The sequence below is a fragment of the Pocillopora damicornis genome, chromosome 11 (genome assembly GCF_964200805.1).
Source record: "Pocillopora damicornis chromosome 11, jaPocDami1.2, whole genome shotgun sequence".
NCBI classification, from domain to species: Eukaryota; Metazoa; Cnidaria; class Anthozoa; order Scleractinia; family Pocilloporidae; genus Pocillopora; species Pocillopora damicornis.
This window is the reverse complement of record NC_142680.1, coordinates 10,273,229-10,290,728: the sequence shown is the minus strand read 5'-3', so window position 1 is coordinate 10,290,728 and position 17,500 is coordinate 10,273,229. Positions and strand designations below refer to the sequence as shown.

At 37.3% G+C, this 17,500-nt stretch overlaps 1 protein-coding gene and 1 long non-coding RNA gene across 2 annotated transcripts in view; one reads left to right on the top strand and one right to left on the bottom strand.

The window, feature by feature from the left end:
* LOC113683053 (uncharacterized) overlaps positions 1-1,913 on the top strand; it is a 2,860-nt gene extending 947 nt beyond the window's left edge. Inside the window, exon 2 of the mRNA XM_089188567.1 lies at positions 1-1,913. This exon is cut by the window's left edge and continues 204 nt beyond it. Coding sequence (XP_089044693.1) covers positions 1-1,367 — 1,367 coding nt within the window. The 3' untranslated portion in view covers positions 1,368-1,913.
* Positions 1,914-2,245: 332 nt separating this feature from the next.
* The window catches only part of LOC149037430 (uncharacterized), a 36,978-nt gene continuing 21,723 nt past the window's right edge, over positions 2,246-17,500 (bottom strand). Inside the window, exon 3 of the long non-coding RNA XR_016181391.1 lies at positions 2,246-4,487. This is a non-coding gene — a long non-coding RNA (uncharacterized LOC149037430). The remainder of the gene's footprint in view (positions 4,488-17,500) is intronic.

Sequence of the window (17,500 nt, the reverse complement as noted above, 5' to 3'; positions counted from 1 at the left end):
GTGCGATAATGAACATGCCTTGTTTGTCAAGAGCTGCTTACTACAAGCAAGTTGATGTAATTTTGGAAGCACTGGAAAGTGAAGCAAAAGAAGAACTAAAAGGTGCAGGCCAAAGGCTCCGAAAGCTAATCATGGAGGAAAATGGCATCTCAGACAGCACCACAATAATTGATGCTGCTGTTAGCTTTGATGGCACTTGGGCCAAAAGAGGTTTCACATCACTAACAGGTGTTGTTTTCGTCATCTCAATTGACACAGGAGAAGTTTTAGACTATCACGTGATGTCTAAATCTTGCCGTAAGTGCTCCCTAAAGAACTCACAATGTGAAGGGAATGTGGAAGAGTTTGAAGAATGGAGGAGGGAGCATGTTGCATCTGGAGATTGTGACATCAACTTCGAAGGAAGTTCACCTGCTATGGAAGCAGAAGGAGCTTCTGTTCTTTGGAATAGATCCATCGAACTTCATAACATGAGGTACAAATGGATGGTGTCAGACGGGGACAGTAAGGCCTTTAACACTGTTCAACATGCCTATGATGACTGTGAAGTTATTAAACTGGATTGTGTAGGCCATGTGCAGAAAAGGATGGGCAAACATTTAATGAATTTGAAGGCATGCAGTAAGGGTAAACTTGCTGATGGAAAACCTATAGGAGGGCGTGGCCGGCTTACAGAAGGAAAGATCAAGCAGCTTCAAAGGTACTATGGCCTAGCAATCCGGCAAAACACCTTGACCAAGGCAAATCCCTCTGAACGGGAGGTTGACATTGCAGTTTATGCTATGAAAAAAAATATTATTGCCATTCTCCATCACTGTGTAAATTCAACTGACAATGCTAAACAACACCGCTTCTGTCCACCAGGTGATTCATCATGGTGCAAATGGCAACAGGACCAGGCAACAGGAACCAGTACCTACAAAGGAGATGACTGTTTGCCCGAAGTCTTCGTGGAGACTCTAAAACCCACATTTGTGTCATTAAGTGACAGTAAACTTTTAGAAAGATGTGTACGAGGAAAAACCCAGAACCCAAATGAAAGCATCAACGCAATGGTTTGGGTCCGGTGTCCCAAACATAAACACCATGGAGTGAAAGTTGTCCGGTGTGCTGCTGCGTCTGCAGTCTGCCACTTCCACAGAGGTGCAGAAAGCAGAGAAAGATTGATGGAAAGGCTTTCAATTCCTGGAGGTGCATTTACTGAGGATGCATTTCGACTAAGAGATAATTCAAGGCTTCGGAAAGCTGATAAGCAGGCAACGGCCAAGGAGAAGAAGCGCCGGCAGGGATTGCAGCTTATCCGTACTCAAAGAGAAGCGGCTCTTCGTGAAAAAGAAGATGTTTCATATGAAGCTGGGGCATTCTAACTCTTGCTCTTGCCTATCCTAATTATATTTGAACTTATGGCTACTCATTGACTTCATAATTTGAATACAGGAGGTGTTTAATTTTAAAATCTTGTAACTTTAGGCCTTTTTTTCTCAAAACGTATTTTTTAATACTTGAGAAAAGATTACTCAAGAAGTATGAGAGCTATGGACCTGAAATTTTTAGGGATTGCTGATCTAATTGAGTTATTTGGGATGAGTGAAGGAAAATGCCATAGAGGTCTTTCTAAAGAAATGATTAAACAAATAGTGATCATGTGTTAGATGTGTAACTTGACACCAGTGCTGTGATGTCAAATTTAAAAAATTCTTGAAATCCTTCACTCATCCCAACAAGTATTCAATATTCTTTAGAATAACAGCAAAATATTGGTATTTCATTGAAACAGTTTCTAACAATCTTTACTCAAGTACATATAGGTGAGACACTACAAGTTGTTAATTGAAATGACCGCTGTCAGGTTACATTTGCTGCAGGTGTGACATAACACCTTTTTTTGAAAAATATAGTTCATAAGCTTTCCAGTGATATATAGTTTTAGATAGTTGTGACCAAAACTTAAATTCCTACAATTATTTGAAAAAATGCACTTTTTTTAGGTAGAATCCCCCCTTAAGTGCCAAAGACCAAACATTTCGAGGTGGAAACAGCATTTTTCTTGATAAGCATAATAAAGAGAAGATTTTAAGCTATGTTTCCTGCTTCTACTCAAAACTTTTTTAAAAAATCACTTTTTTGAAGTTGGCCTCTTGACTACTATATCTTAGTGTTATGCTTTATCTTCATGTGAAATTCTCATATGCTTTACTGAGTGCTGTTGAACTTGGTCAACAATGCCACTACAACCCAAAGTCAAATTGCCTACCAACACAAGTATTTCATCTGATTAAAGAACTGGGCTTACTAAAGAATACAAGAGGCAACAGGGCTGCTCATCCTGTTCGACAACACTTGATAAACTCTTCAAGGAAAATAGATTCTCTGATATTGAACTGTTGCCACTATGCAAATTGAAGACCTTTAAGACCTCCCTAAGGAATTGACAATACGTATGTAGCATTGCAGTTGTGTCTTCTGTTGTAGTTATGTCCTCACACCTAATAACCAATAGAATGTGGTTTTATTTCTTCCAATCAAAGTGCGTTGTGAACATGTCTTCTGCGTGTCACTTCCTAACTAGGGGAGGGATGCAATGCAAAATTGTGAGACAATCGTTACGTATTCCACTCTTGAAGTTTGAGAATTTCATGGGCTACCTTGATACCTTTTGGGACACTTCGGATTGGTGAAAAATTAAGATTCTGGTTGTGTTTTTAAGTGTGAAGTATTAGTGAAATTTTCTTCGATACGTTGGAAAGCTTAGGAAGATGAGAATTTGACATTGCCTCGTGGCTTCCCTTATTGGTTTGGAGTGCACTGGTGATTGGAGTTGTGCTTTTCTGTTGAAACTTGTACAGTAAGGTAAGGTTTCAGTTGCATTTTATGCTAGTATTTTTGTTAAATTTAAATATTAATATTCTATTAAACTATTCATCAAAGATCACATTCAAGTTTTGGGCTAAATACTGTAGATTCCATGTGACTGCATGGTAAAGCATGTGAGTAACTACTAACCTGGATTCACTGAATCCTTCAGTGTTGAGGGCTGATTTTTTTATTTTGTGTGGGACATGCAAAACCAGATGTTACATGATTAAAAAACAGGGAAGATCTCGGAGTTTCAATGACCAAAAATTTGTGATTTTCCTCCAGCCTCATAATAATTTCTATTATGTTACATGTAGCAATCTCATAGTGTCTACAATGATGGCTATTATGGATACAGTGGAAGACATGTATTCATTGTAAATGTATGGGACTACACAAAAATTCAACCTCTGGCATGGTTGATGCCAAACATCACATATCCTGGAAAGTTAACTCACAAACTGCTAACACATATGGTGAAGATCTGGTCTCTTTCATAAAGGATAAGGTGCTTATAAGTTGAGTTACAATGCATTAAATCATCCTCTTTGCTCGCCCAGAAGGGACAGAATTGCAGCAAAATTACTCTTCACTTAATAATATGTGCTTTTCTATTTAAATCAGTGGCTGACATATGCCACATTCTTTCCTTTGATCTATTTAGAATAAAGCCCCTTGTACTAAATTGTAAGGAATATGATAATGATATGTATGTTATATGTTACCACATTATACATACTTTTTGTAACAAACATTAAAATGAAATAAACACTAATTCATGCAGAAATGAATACTTAATTCAATACAGACTATTGCCTATTATTAGCAATTATTGCTCCTACATGTGTTAGCAAGAACTTGGTCTTCTTGGCATTCATTGTGAGTGTTTGGTGATCCATATATCAGTGGAGAAACTCTCTACAACTATCTTTGTGTAGAAAATACCAATCCTTTCACCCTTACTTATTAATTTCATTCACACAGGCATGGATGAGAACCAGCAGCACAATTTCATTTTTTGAGCAAGACAAAAGTAAAAATCAAACAAGACCACACAGAAATCATCACAGAGACAACATTGCTATGTATTATGTTTATATAGTTAGTTACGTAAAAGCTACTCCATTCATTAATTCAGTGCCAATACTCTCCCTCGTAGCAGCTATAATTTTTAGCCAACTTGGGAAACTGTGGCCTATAATGGACCCTTTTGGACATCCAGACTTTTAAATTTCCAAGGGAAGGTTCTCCAGACTTTGCCATCCAAGTGGGAATAAATGGCTGCCACACTGTCATTTTGGTCTCTCCAAGCTGCTCAAACATTGTGCCTCCTTCGAAGTGAATACTCTGATACACAATGGCTTTAGCCTCCATGCATCCTCTTATGTTTTTCTTTATATACCCAGGGGAGCCAAGCAAACTGGTAATTACCCATATTCTCTCATTCTCTTTAAAGTAGGAATGTTGATCAATTTTTGCTGAGTTGGCTACCATGGCTCAAGATGGAGGACCACATGGTGAGATAAACTAATTTTCTTCTCTGGTATCCTAAGAGGTTTCTTAACAGGAAATCATCACTTTTAAATTGAATGTTCTAAGGGAGTTCTTGAAATTGCTTGGAGGTTTATCGCCTATCATGAAATAAAACCAGTGAACAAGGCTGTTATGAATTACACACAAATCCAGATAAGGGTGTCTGGTGTAGTGAAGCACTGGTGCATTTCATCCCTTAGAAGCAATCAAACTACTGTTTTCTCACTTTTGCATTGCTTAAAAATTAATAATCGATGAATTAGATGTCACGCATATCTAAGAATATTGGCACAGAAAGAGGTACTCTCTTTTATGGTTCATGTGCATATTCCAGGGTGAGCTTAATTGTATCTCTAGCATGAACATTGGCAGTGATATTTTTGACAAAAGCCATCAATTAACAGCCATGTTTATGGATTTTGAAGGAAGGATTAAACCACAGAGGCCCAGGGCTAAACAGTTTCATAAAATGTTGTTGTATATTGATATTACTGAGTGATACACTTCTTATGTTTTGAAGAGCATGTCATTAACATGGACTAGCTGGAACAAGAAATAATTATGGAAGAGCAGCTGGAAAGAGGAAGAGAAGAACAAAGAAGGGGAGAAGTACAAAGAAAGAGAGAAGAATGAAGAAAAAGAGAAAGGGTATGAAGAGCACAACAGGAGAGGAAAAAAGGTTGGGAAGAAAAAGAGAGAGATGTCAAGAGATGAGAGGCGTGAAGTGGGAGAAAAGAAGAGTGGAATAAGCAGCAAAAGAAAGGACCCGGGATGATATTAACAGAGGAAGAGATAAGAGAGGAGGGCTTCTTTCCAAGTGACCCTTAAATAATAAGATTACACACAGCACACGATTGTAATAAATGTATAGATGAAGTGTTGTGTTTAATCATATATATCTGGCTCAAATATCTGCAGGAAACACTTTGGTTGAAGGAGATAAATCTCACAGTTTTCCTTCGATAACTATAGCAAGATCAACATCTTGTGAAAGATAGGAGGAGAAAGCCTTGTAGAAATGGTCAAAATTCTAGTACAGGTATTTCATGAAGATGAATAATAAATGTATACCTACACAACTATTGGTGTCTCTGGTGCCAAAAGATTCCTTTTTCTCTGACCCAGACCCAAAAGGTTTTATCGCTCGAGTTTAAGGTGAGGTTAGATGTTGCTCACTTGAGGCAGGAGTTTTAATTAGGACTTTGTTTTTTTCCTCTACTCAGAGAGGTTAAAGTTCGAGGACATTTACCTGGACTACCTCCCTTCCCTCTTAATTGGACTGCAATAACATTGTGCTTGTCCGTAATTTTCTCATTTATATTATTATTCTAGTTTGTTGTCACAAGTGTAGAGGGTTTGGCCACCTAAGTGCCAAATGCCCAACGAGATGCAGCCCGGTTGTGCCCCACCATAAGCAAGAGAAGCAGGCGGCAGATCAAGGAAAGGAAGTGATAGTGAATAACTATCATTTTCACTCCTCCCTTGACAATGAAAGATTTCACCAACAAGTTTAGTGAGTTATCTTATATTGCCAAGAGGTTTATTTTATACTTTAATATTAATAATCAATTAAAAAAACGTACACGTGAAAGGCTCGCACAAAACAATCATTTTTCTGACACATACCTCTACTTAAGTTATCCCTTTTAAAATTTTAAACCTATATATCTATGTCACTCAGTAATTCCTCTTTTTTCCGAATATGAGAAATCATGATCTCTTGGAAAATTACTTTATCAGTGTTTAAATTTAATATACATTGTTTCTTTTTTTATTTTTAAGTGAGCTTAGTGATCTTGTTCAGGACAGCCATATTAGCATGTCAATGTGATTGGAAGACATTAAATATTTGGAAGAGAAACTTAAAACTTGTCCTTTGCTTACATAGATTTTTCTTTTGTCAAGCCCTACTAAGTGACTCTTGATCTCATGTCAAGTTCTCTTTTGGTTCCACAAGTAAACAGACACCATGTTGGAATGAGACGATAGTAGTTCATTCCAAGTCACCAAGGGCTTCTTTTGCACTCAACCCTTTCATTATTCCATCACAATGTTTTATCTGATGGTGAATAATACCCATGGGCCTCTACGTAGATGTTCGCTTTGCTTAAAACGCAAAGATAAATCAATAGCTTGCCATCAATATGTGCACATGCATCTGTGTATAAAGCGACTCCTGGGAAAATTTCTCATCGCCAGAAAACATTTTAAAAACTAAATTGACTTAAATTCCAAGGGTATGAGTAATATGCAGACCCTTTTCAACAATCAGAACATCACAGTGGTGAAACATAACACCAAAACTTGCAGACTGATAAACTGATATTTTATAGGGAAGGCTACATTCTCTCTGTCTTGTGGTGTTTATACTGTGACTTTTTCCTCCTTAGTAAAAAGTTGATATTTATATTTGTATGTGCACTGTGGTCTTACACAATATATAAGGAAGACCTTTGTGTGCAGTTGGTTGGCAACTTCCCACAGCAACACAAATCAACTGCCTCTAACAAAAGAAAGAGGAGTGCAGACACACCAGTGCCTGAACGTCTCAGTAATGTTGGAATCCATTTTCCCTTCAAAGGGGAGGGCAAGAATCATCGTTGTGTGGTCTGTGAAAGAAAGCACTTCTCTTCAAAGAAAGCAAATCCTGACAACCCTTCTCCAAGACACAAGACAACTTTCAAGTGCAGCCAGTGCAATGTTTACCTGTGCATTGGAGAAGGAGGATCAAATTGCTTCTATGACTACCATACTAAAGAAAACTTTGCTAGCTAGGGACAATAAATGAGAGGCACTACATCAGTAACTCAATAGAAGAACAGGTTTTATTTCAGAATTCATTTGTTACAGAGACAAAAACTATTTCTAAGTGCTAGTAAAAACTCACAAATCAATGGGTAAATTTAAAGTTTTTTTACTCAAAAGATGTTGCACAATGACAACATGACTTTTTTGCAAATGAAGTCGGGTGAGTTTTAGTGTAAAAATATGACTTTTGTTGTAAGATAAATTGCTTTTTTCATCTAAGGTTGTCCTATGAAAAGCATTTTTTCATTTTAGAATATTGTTGGACAAATTTTGGTGGGTTTGTACACATTTCAAGAAGGACCATATGTTTTTTTTTTCAAAATCGTAGGTTATCTCAACTTTGAGAGGTTCATGTTCAGTCAGTTTTCATCCTTTAAAAATGTAAATAGAATTACCTGAAAGAGAATTTTATAACAAATAAAATCATATGGGGTTCTTTTTTGCAAAAATGCTTCCTTCTCCATGAAAATTGCAATTAAAGTAATGTACGTAATCTCGGCAAACAGTACCAAAAACATCTGGTGTTCAGGGCTGTTTTCTGCAAAAAACGACTGGTGGTGAAAGGGTTAAGGTGTTTTGTTGCTCTTACCAAAAAAAGCAAAGCACCCTACATCACCACCTTTCAATCCCACTGATACAAACTTTCAGGGTTCTTTCAAGAAGGGCTTCAAGCAGGGGACCCAAAAATGGCTAACACCAATCTTATGAGGCATGCCACTAGGACCTACAAATTATTACCAAAATATTAAACAACAGAACACATAAACCAAAAACAAAGAAAATGCAATGCTAAGTCCCTCGTGGACTCACCAGAATATCAAAGTACGAAAATGTCCAGCACTTGTTTGGAACAACTTCTCACAGTCCTGTGAGAAACGCACACATCAGGTTGTTTTCATTGTATCTGCTTTGATCCAAAGGTGTGACTGTACTAATTAGCCGGTGTTTGTCCCCTTGAAGAAAGGGGACCACCCAAGTACAGCGCAAACTTGGTATTGAAGGCGTTGAAATTAGTTTGGATTTGAGCACATTGCTTGGTCGTGAAAGGCTAATGGTACAAAGAGTATTCTCAGATTAGGAACACTAGGCAATCAAAACCAAAGTATTGGGAACAATAAACATACAAAACACCATGCACCTGATCAACAAAAATCTGGAGAGACTATTGTCAACCAAAACATGTGGTTTACTCGCCAAAATAAAGACCTTCCTTAGACCCTATGGCTCATATCAAGAACTAAAATGGTCACCCAATCCAAAGAAATTTTTTCATATCACCACCTCCATAACAGGAATAGATGAGGGTTTGCTTTAGGACATATACCAAAAGAGACTTGGCACTGCTTTGAATAAGTTGAACAAGAAGAAAGGGATTAGTGGGAAAGGAAGACTGACAGACAGCACAATTGATAAGTTACAAAATTATTATGGTATTGCCATCAGAAGCAATTCTGTTAATCTTCCAGCTATGAAATCAGCTATTCATGCAAGTTTGTTTCATTGCACATCTTCAGCTGACAGAAAGTTGCATTTGCAGCATTGCTCACAGGATGCTAACAGTTGGTGTCAATGCTAAACTTACAGGACTTTTACAGGAAATCAAGAACAAAAACTTTAACATGTTGCCAAAAAGCAAATGGAAAATGTTATGGAACAAAGCAGAGAGTGTTTGAGTGATAGATTGTTGTTAATAAGCCGAACCCTGTTTCTTGTGAAAATTATCCCAAACTTTTGCGTCCACTACTGAAAAAATCACCTGGCTTTTAGGTGAAGAAATACAGTAATACCGATGTCCGAGGTATTTATCTGACTTATTTCATGATATTATTTCTGAGGGATATTTATATAACGATCCTTTCTTCAAGGGGACAAACACCGGCTAATTAGTACAGTCACACCTTTGGATCAAAGCAGATACAATGAAAACCTGATGTGTGCGTTTCTCACAGGACTGTGAGAAGTTGTTCCAAACAAGTGCTGGACATTTTCGTACTTTGATATTCTGGTGAGTCCACGAGGGACTTAGCATTGCATTTTCTTTGTTTTTGGTTTATGTGTTCTGTTGTTTAATATTTTGTTTTTGTTCTTGTTTACTAGTTTTAAATGTGTATGAACGTTTTGCGACGACTCGTTTCTCTGTTTTTGTGCTGTCATTATGGACGACAACTATTTTTCTTACTCAAAATAGTTTTTTGGATGAAAAATTACAACACAATTTTGGTATTGATTCTATTTTAGAAGGCCTTGTAGCTAGTGACGAGCCAGCAGTGATCATGGCAGATAGACATGTCTTACATTTGTCCATAATTTTGTCAAGTTTTCTGGTTTTAGCTTCATATATTTTGAACTTAAATTACCTCAAACAATTCAGTAATGCCCAAACACAAACATGGGAGAGTTTTTCAAGCATGGATGCCACATATTTGGTCGAACTCCAACTTAATCCATTGACACATCTGAAACGAGCTGGTGGCCATCTTGTCATCTTTCGCTGGATGAGGTTTCAGAAGTCGTGTGTGGCTTATTATTTGAACTGCACAGCCTCCTTTAACCCGGCTGATGTCTCCCATGTCAGAGGTGGCGATATCCATTCTCTGCCAGGACCGATCAGACAGTGTAAGGAGTCAGTTTGACATACCAAAAGCACTAAAGGCAAATGTTAAAGTCGCTCACTTGAATATCTGGTCCTTGAAATCAAGAGAGAATTTCTGTCTTGTCAAAGACACCATATTGCATAATGGCTTTGATATCTTCACTGTATCTGAAACGTGGGCGGATTTATTTGTGTCTGACATAAGCCTCGAGATCTCTGGTTACCAACTTTTACAACAGGATCGTGGACAACATAAAGCTGGAGGTGGCTTGTGCACCTACGCCAAGTCAAAGGTCAAGATTACTGTGCTTGAGAATTTATCATCTGCCTGCGACGATGGCTTCCAACAACTTTGGCTAAGAGTTAAATGCAGAAAGTACAAATAATTTTTGATCTGCAACACATATCGGCCTCCACAAACACCAACCACATGCTTTGAATCTCTTACAAATAGATCAAAACAATGACATTGAGGGGTGGCACAATGGCTTAAACTGGAGAGCACAAGGCAAGGTGCATTTGCCATTTTATCTGTTAATTGAACTTTTAAAAAAGAGGCAAACTTGGTCAATTTGCAAATGAGACTTATGGCGAACCAAAAGCCGAAAAGAATACAGAGGAAACAGTATAGAGAACTTCAATCTGAACTGATGGGTCAATGGGAGGACTATGCCTCCAATAGAAAAAGTGTACTTCAACTTTTGAACAGATGTGTACTTCTGGCCATTAGAGTGTAATTAGAAACCACTGAATTTCTTTGACATCATAAAAACAATTCCTGAATTGCTGTCCATCTTGGTATTTGGCTCAGACAGGTAAAAAATTATAATGTTCTTGGACATCAGATAATTGTGGCGTTTTATGTAATGGTACCTGGCAGAAGAGAGGATATTACTGACAGAATGGTTCCATGATCATCATGTCAATTGATACTGGTCTAGTCTTGGAATCAGAGGGTGCAGATCATATTTTTAGACAGTCTGTTGTAACTCGTAAGCTTCAGTATACTGACTTGTATTCAGAGGTGACAGCAAAAGTTACAATCAAGTCAACAATGTTTATTCTGCAGATGGAATTCAAGTTGTCAAGAAAGAATGTGTAGGACATGTACAAAAACGAGTTGGCACAGCACTCAGGAAACCAAAGAAAGATGCTCCTGCTCTTGGTGGGAAAGGAAAACTCACTGATGCCATGATTGATAAACTTCAGAACTAATATGGCATTGCTATTCACTCTAATGTTGGAGACTTGAATGGAATGAAAAAGACAATACATGCAAGTTTCTTCCATTCTGCCCCAAATAAACAACATGATCTTTACACCCACTGCCTAACTGGACCCTGGTGTGGTTATAAACAAGACAGAATAAGTTCTAAACATTTTCCTGGCTTGATTGATGCTGTTATTGCAAAGTCAGATTTGTGTATTAAAGATTTCGTGAAGATTCTTTGCTGGAAAGATGCCTTCATGGAAAAACCCAAAATCAGAATGAAGCTGCAAATCAAGTGGTGTGGGTAGTCAGTGAGGTCATTCAGGTCAGCAATTGAATGAGCGAACATGGATGATAACAGTGAGAACGCCAGAGGTCCATATTTGCAATATTTATCTGATTCTTCCACATTTAATGCTACAAGAACTACGAAATATAGATGGAGCAAGAAAGTTAAATTAACGAGCAAGAGAGCAGAGAGCTATCCAGAGGAAAGAAACCTAACAAAAAGTTGCATTGATTTCAGCAGCACAAGTTCTCAAAGGAATGAAGTAGTTCTCAGTAGCTCAACCTTGTCTTTCTTTTCGGACGATTTAAGTCACCTGAACTAAATTATTTTAATGGTAAATTGGAAATGAACAGTTTTTCCAACAGCGGTGACAAGTTTGAGACCAAAAGAGTCACAGAGCTGATGTCAATGAGAGTGACAATCTGGCCCTATTAACTGATTTTGTCTGGGAAGACAACTGTGATGTTTTATGCAGACAATTTTCCAGATTTTGTTGAAATGTTAGCTGAGGAGGAAACTGATGGGAAGAATACCAATGATGAGTGCAACAACGACAATGGATCATCAGATGATAATTCTAACCAACATCTCTATCTTGGATGTCGTCTTTCACTTGGGATAAGCATGCTGCTAGTGGTCATGTTCTGTGTGGGGTATGCTCTCTCCAGGATCGCTCTTGCTGATTTTCTCCCTTTGATTGAGCTGCATTGCCTTTTACCTAACCAGTGTGCAAAATCGACAAAGTTACTCTGTGATTTTTTCAGGAAATTGAAGAGTCCTCTGGAACTTCATTACTACTGTTCATATTGCCAGGAATACTATGGAACACAGAAACCAAGGTGCTGTTCAAATGCAGCCTGCCTGTGCAACTTTGAGAAGAAAAGATCTGAGCTACACTATTTCATTGTCATATCCTTTACAAACCAACTAAAAGCAATAATTCGAGGTAAGTTAACTTCAGTCTCCTTTCATGCACAATGAAAGGCTTTTCAGTAAGAGTATATTGAAATTGAAACTTATTGTAAATTGTGATTTTAATCTCCTTATCTTTTTGGTATAAGAAAGGGTTAAAATTTTTCTCACAGTGTATTTAAGGTATACACATTAATAAAGATTTTGAATTACTTTATATGTAAGGGGAAGGTGTGAGGACTCTGGGCAAAGTCTCCCCATACAAAACTTTGCCAATGAACTAACTTTCACCAGCAATATACTGCTTTTTTAACGTTTCTTATTCAATAGTTTTGCTTTTATTCAAAGGTATGGGGGATTCAGCACATGAAATGCTCAGTCATCATACATCTAGGAAGAAGAAGTGAAAACACAACATCCAGGACATATTTGATGATGAACTGTATAAGAACCACATTAATCCTAAAGACTAGTAGTAATCAAAGATTAATAAGTGCGTTAGAAGTTCAATGAATTTAGCTACAATCATACAAAAACAGAGGAGGAAATTAGTTGAGAGATTAAATGAGAAAGACGAAGTATTTAAAGAGCAACATGAACAATAGCAACTTTAATAGTGAAACCCAAATATGTAACCAAAGATGTTTATCTACTTAGTTACAATGTAGTTTAGATACTGATTGTGGGAGACTAACTTTTGTAACAGTAACATGAATGATAGTAACTTGAATAGTTACAAGGGATTGGTTAGTTGCAAGGGAAAATGTAACAAAACATGTTAGTCTACTCAGTATCTTGAAAAACTGAAAATGATAGAGTAGATTTTATAACAACAACATGAGGCTATGATGAAGTTCAAAATGCTATGAAAATTAGATTTTTCCATGTCTAAACGTTTCGTGTCTGTGTGTCATAGCATTGTTTAACAATTTTTCTTAACTTAACAGTAACCTGGATGATACTAACTCGATTAGTCACAAGGTAAAATGCAATAATTAAAACATGTCAATCTACTTATTTACAATGTAGTTCAGATACTGAATGAGTGAGACTAATTTTTGTAACGGTAACATGAATAATAGCAAATTGAATAGTTTCAAGAAAGTTATAAAGTTGGTAATGCTATGAAACTTTTTGCAATGTTTAAAAGTTCTGGTGTTTGACATACCATAGTTTAACAAAAAAATTTTAATAGTAACATGAATAGTAACTTGAATAGTTGCATGAGATTGGTTAGTTGCAAGAGAAAGATGGAAGATGTTGTCTTACAAAAGACTTGATTCTATTCCTAGACTTCGTATTACTTAGTGCCTTTAGAATTATTTTAACAGGAACGCGAGATGGTTCCCTGTCCCTTTTCCTCTGACAATTCACTCTTTTCTTACGAACTTCAACATTTTCAGAAATAGTTACACTATGATTTTCAATTTTCTCAGAAGAATAACTTGTCAAAGCCTTATCATGATGTTGTGAACTACAATCACCACTTATCAGCCCGGTAACCATTTGACTTTTGTCACTTTTCATTTGGCGCAATGGCCATCGAGCAGAATGACTCGGTTTATTTGCTTTGTGACCACAACGGGTCATTTGGCGCAATGGCCACCGAGTACAATGACTCGGTTTGTTTGGTTTGTATTTGTGACCGCTATGGGTCAAAGCACAATGGCTTGGTAGATTTGCTTTGAGACAACTTTGTGTCAGAGTTATCGGTTGATTTGCTTTGTTGTTCGGCAAATTCGAGGACATCAATTCAAAGCAGGAGAGCAGCGAAGGTCTTCGGTTTGTTGTAGTTCGGACAACGCCGACATCGGGCTTTCTACATGCTCTTGTAGTACTAAAAAGTTTCCTGGTAAGGCTTTGACAAGTTGAAGCGATGAAATTTTTAAGAAACATCGCATGAAGTTTGAGAAAAATAAATGAACTTACCGAATAATCCAAAGATATCCACGGAGGCGACACGGACGCACGAGCAGCTTGCACTCACACGAGGTATAGTTGCGTGCGCACTCGCACGAGGTATAGTTGCTTGCGCATAAAAATAGTTGTGTGCGCATGTCCACCAGGTGAGCCCGCAATTTCTTTGGCCGGCTATTGGGCTTAAAATTCGTGCGCGCGCTTAATAATTATTCAAAATGGCGCAGATTTTGAACATCGCCCGTCCAAGTAACCAAAAATCTCGAATCTTCACGCCTGGCATGCACAGGTATCCCATCGACCACAGGATCCCTAAAGATTACGAAGCGTTCTCCTAACGTCGAACGCAAATATTTGCATGGGACATCAGCTCCTGAAAGAGGAATGGAAATCCACCTATACCTGATGGTGAACACAGATGGTGTTTCAATCTTCTGTTCATCTCACTTTAGCTTGTGGCCTGTGAACTTTGTCATAACTGGTTTGCCTCCAGAAGAGGTGTCAAATATATATATTGTTAAAGCTTTCAATTGGACAGTTTATAACAGTAGGGGGCCTGAAGGTATGACTACTTTTAAAAATTGTCATGCATAATACCTTATAAGAAGTCAACACGGTGCCATTTGAAATCTTGTGGTGGTTTCAAATGGTCACCACCCAGTTACTTAAGTATTGGTTAATTGCAATTTTTCCTTTCAATACTGTCTTCCCACTTAACAGAATCCTCTATCAATTCAGTTACTCCCCGAGTATCTAGAGGTTCACAATACAACAAAAGAAAGATGGTATTTTACATGACTTGTTCAGACGCTGGAGATACAAGAGTTGTGCCAACTCACTTACCATTTCCCTCAAGAGAATAATTGTGATTAACCATGGAATATACTCTGTCAATCTCAATCCCAAGTGACAACCACACTGCCAACTAAACACTGGTTAACAAAGAAGAGGAGAAGATGCATTTCACCTGTGCATTTCTTCAGCAATTATTGATGAATCACTTGAGAACAAACATGAGGATGTTTTGCCCCACTGTGATTGGTACATTGCATAAACAAACAGATAGCACCCTCCATCTTCTCAACATTCTAGACATTCTAACAGTAAATAATGTATATTGACACAATGCTTTAAAGTTTTTGCATCTATGGCACAAAGGCCTTCCTAAGTGGATCCATTCCAAAATCATTTTCAATATGCTAGCAGTATTCATGGATATACCAGATGTACTCCCAACAAATTTATGTAAACCTAGAGTGTGCGATAACTCTGGAAAACAAACAATTCCTAAGAAAATGAAAGCTGACCTTGACAAAAGAATAGAGAATCTCGATAAGGGAACTTGGAGGTCATCACCGAAAGTCTAACTCTGAAACCAGAAGTGCCAGCACCCACACTAGCAGAAATGGAAAAGTTTTAATGAAAACAAAGCCTGTTTTTCTGAGCATGGTACCCCATATGCTGACCAATACTGTTACCCAGTCGCAAAATCCCAATTTAAACTTGGCAGTTATTTAGCCCTCTGGCTCTTCATTTAAACTATTTCTCAGTGTTCTAAGTATTTTGTATTTTAAATTTGTAATGTACATCAGTGTATAAAGTATTACACATTATGCATAAAAAATGGTCACTTAGTCACCAGGAACTGAGACCAATAATTTTAAACCTTAAATACAACTACCAGCCAGAAAAAGGAAGCATAAATTTGCTTCATATGGAATTTAGGCAGCTATCCATGAAAGTTAGTAAATTAAAATGACTAAGAGAAAAAAACTTTGTAAGAGTGAACAAAGAGAACTAGATGCTGTGTGCCATACATTGTCAGTGAAGCATATGCCTCTTGGAGATCTAATAGAAAGATACAGTTGTAGTAATGATAAATAAATTTAATTAAAATTAGACACCAATGCCTAGAGAAGGGCTATGTAAATAGATTTTAAATTGATACTTTTAACTATTTTTTATTCTACCAAAGAATTTTTTTTATTGGTCTTGATATCTCGATATTTAAATGCCTGCAATGAAGATAAAGTCATACCAAGGGGTTAGACTTGCCTTTGTATAGATATTCCAGACTGTATTTTGATTTTTTCTACCACAATTTTAGCTTTTATCAATTTCTTACTTTCTTATTTTTAATGGGTAATGATATAATCGTACATAGATGACTTACATAAGTAGCAGTTTGTGCAAAAATTTGCCCAAACTGCTGACAAATACTAAGAAGTTCAACACATCTCCCCAGCCCTGCAGGAACTAGGTTTGTCCTATTTTAAGAAACAGTTGCTAGTATCCAATGCCATACAGTTGCACAATGCTATGAACAGCCTTGAGCCCTCATATTAGAAACATTTTGCTTCCAAATTCAAACATTTTCTTTAAGGAGGCATACTTTGCCTTAACTATTTAGGTCACCTCTCAAATGGGTTATAAAGCCCAGTTGTTAGTGTATAATCTCTCTCTCTTTTTCTTTTAACCACAGTAAAATAAACAAATTTGTTTTAATGCAAAGAGCATTTTTTCTTTTTTGGCCATCTTTTCATCCCCTGGATTTCTGTTATTCCCATAAATTCCAAAGTACACGTACCACAAGGAATATATATATATATATATATATATATATATATATATATATATATGTATAATATACAAAATAGACATGTCCACACCTATTACTGAAATCTGCAAAATAGGCTTTGTGGTAAATTTCGATGCTCTGTTCAATTGTTACACAGTAGACAAGTTCATTACTTTTATTGAGCAGGGTTCGCACGGGCCTGGAATACTCCTTGAAAAACTGCTAGGTCCTTGAAAACTCCTTGAAAATGATTTTCTCCTTGAAAACTCCTTGAATTTGGAGAAGCAGTGCTTGAATTTTATGAAAAAGTCCTTGAATACTTGAGGATACAGTAAAGTAAGTTCATTTTGACATGAAAAGATTGAAAAGATTGCGTCAACATCTAAAATCAGTTGAGAAACTCATCGTCTCAAAAAACGGCCAAGCTTTTTATAGCAGGACAACTCAGTGTTTTTTATTCAAAGTATCTAAGTAACCGCGCCTTCGTTGGGGTATGCCAGGTGCATTGTTTAGCCCCCCTCTAGGCAAATGAAACCACGAGGTAAACGTAGCGCGAAGAAGCTGCGAAGTGTAAAATTTATTCGTCTCTGGTCCTGTTTTTTTGTGTCTTAACCCTTTCCTTCCCAGGTAGCCCTGCAGGGCTACCTGGACCACACACAAAAAGCTCCAGGCGTTCCTCGTGTTACAACCGTGAAGTCGGAGTCTGGGTACGATTAAAAGCCATCAGTGTTGTTTTGAGTCTTATTCTGGCTAGTTTGGGACGTTTTCCTCGCAATTTTTTGCCTTTCTCGGATAGTTACACCT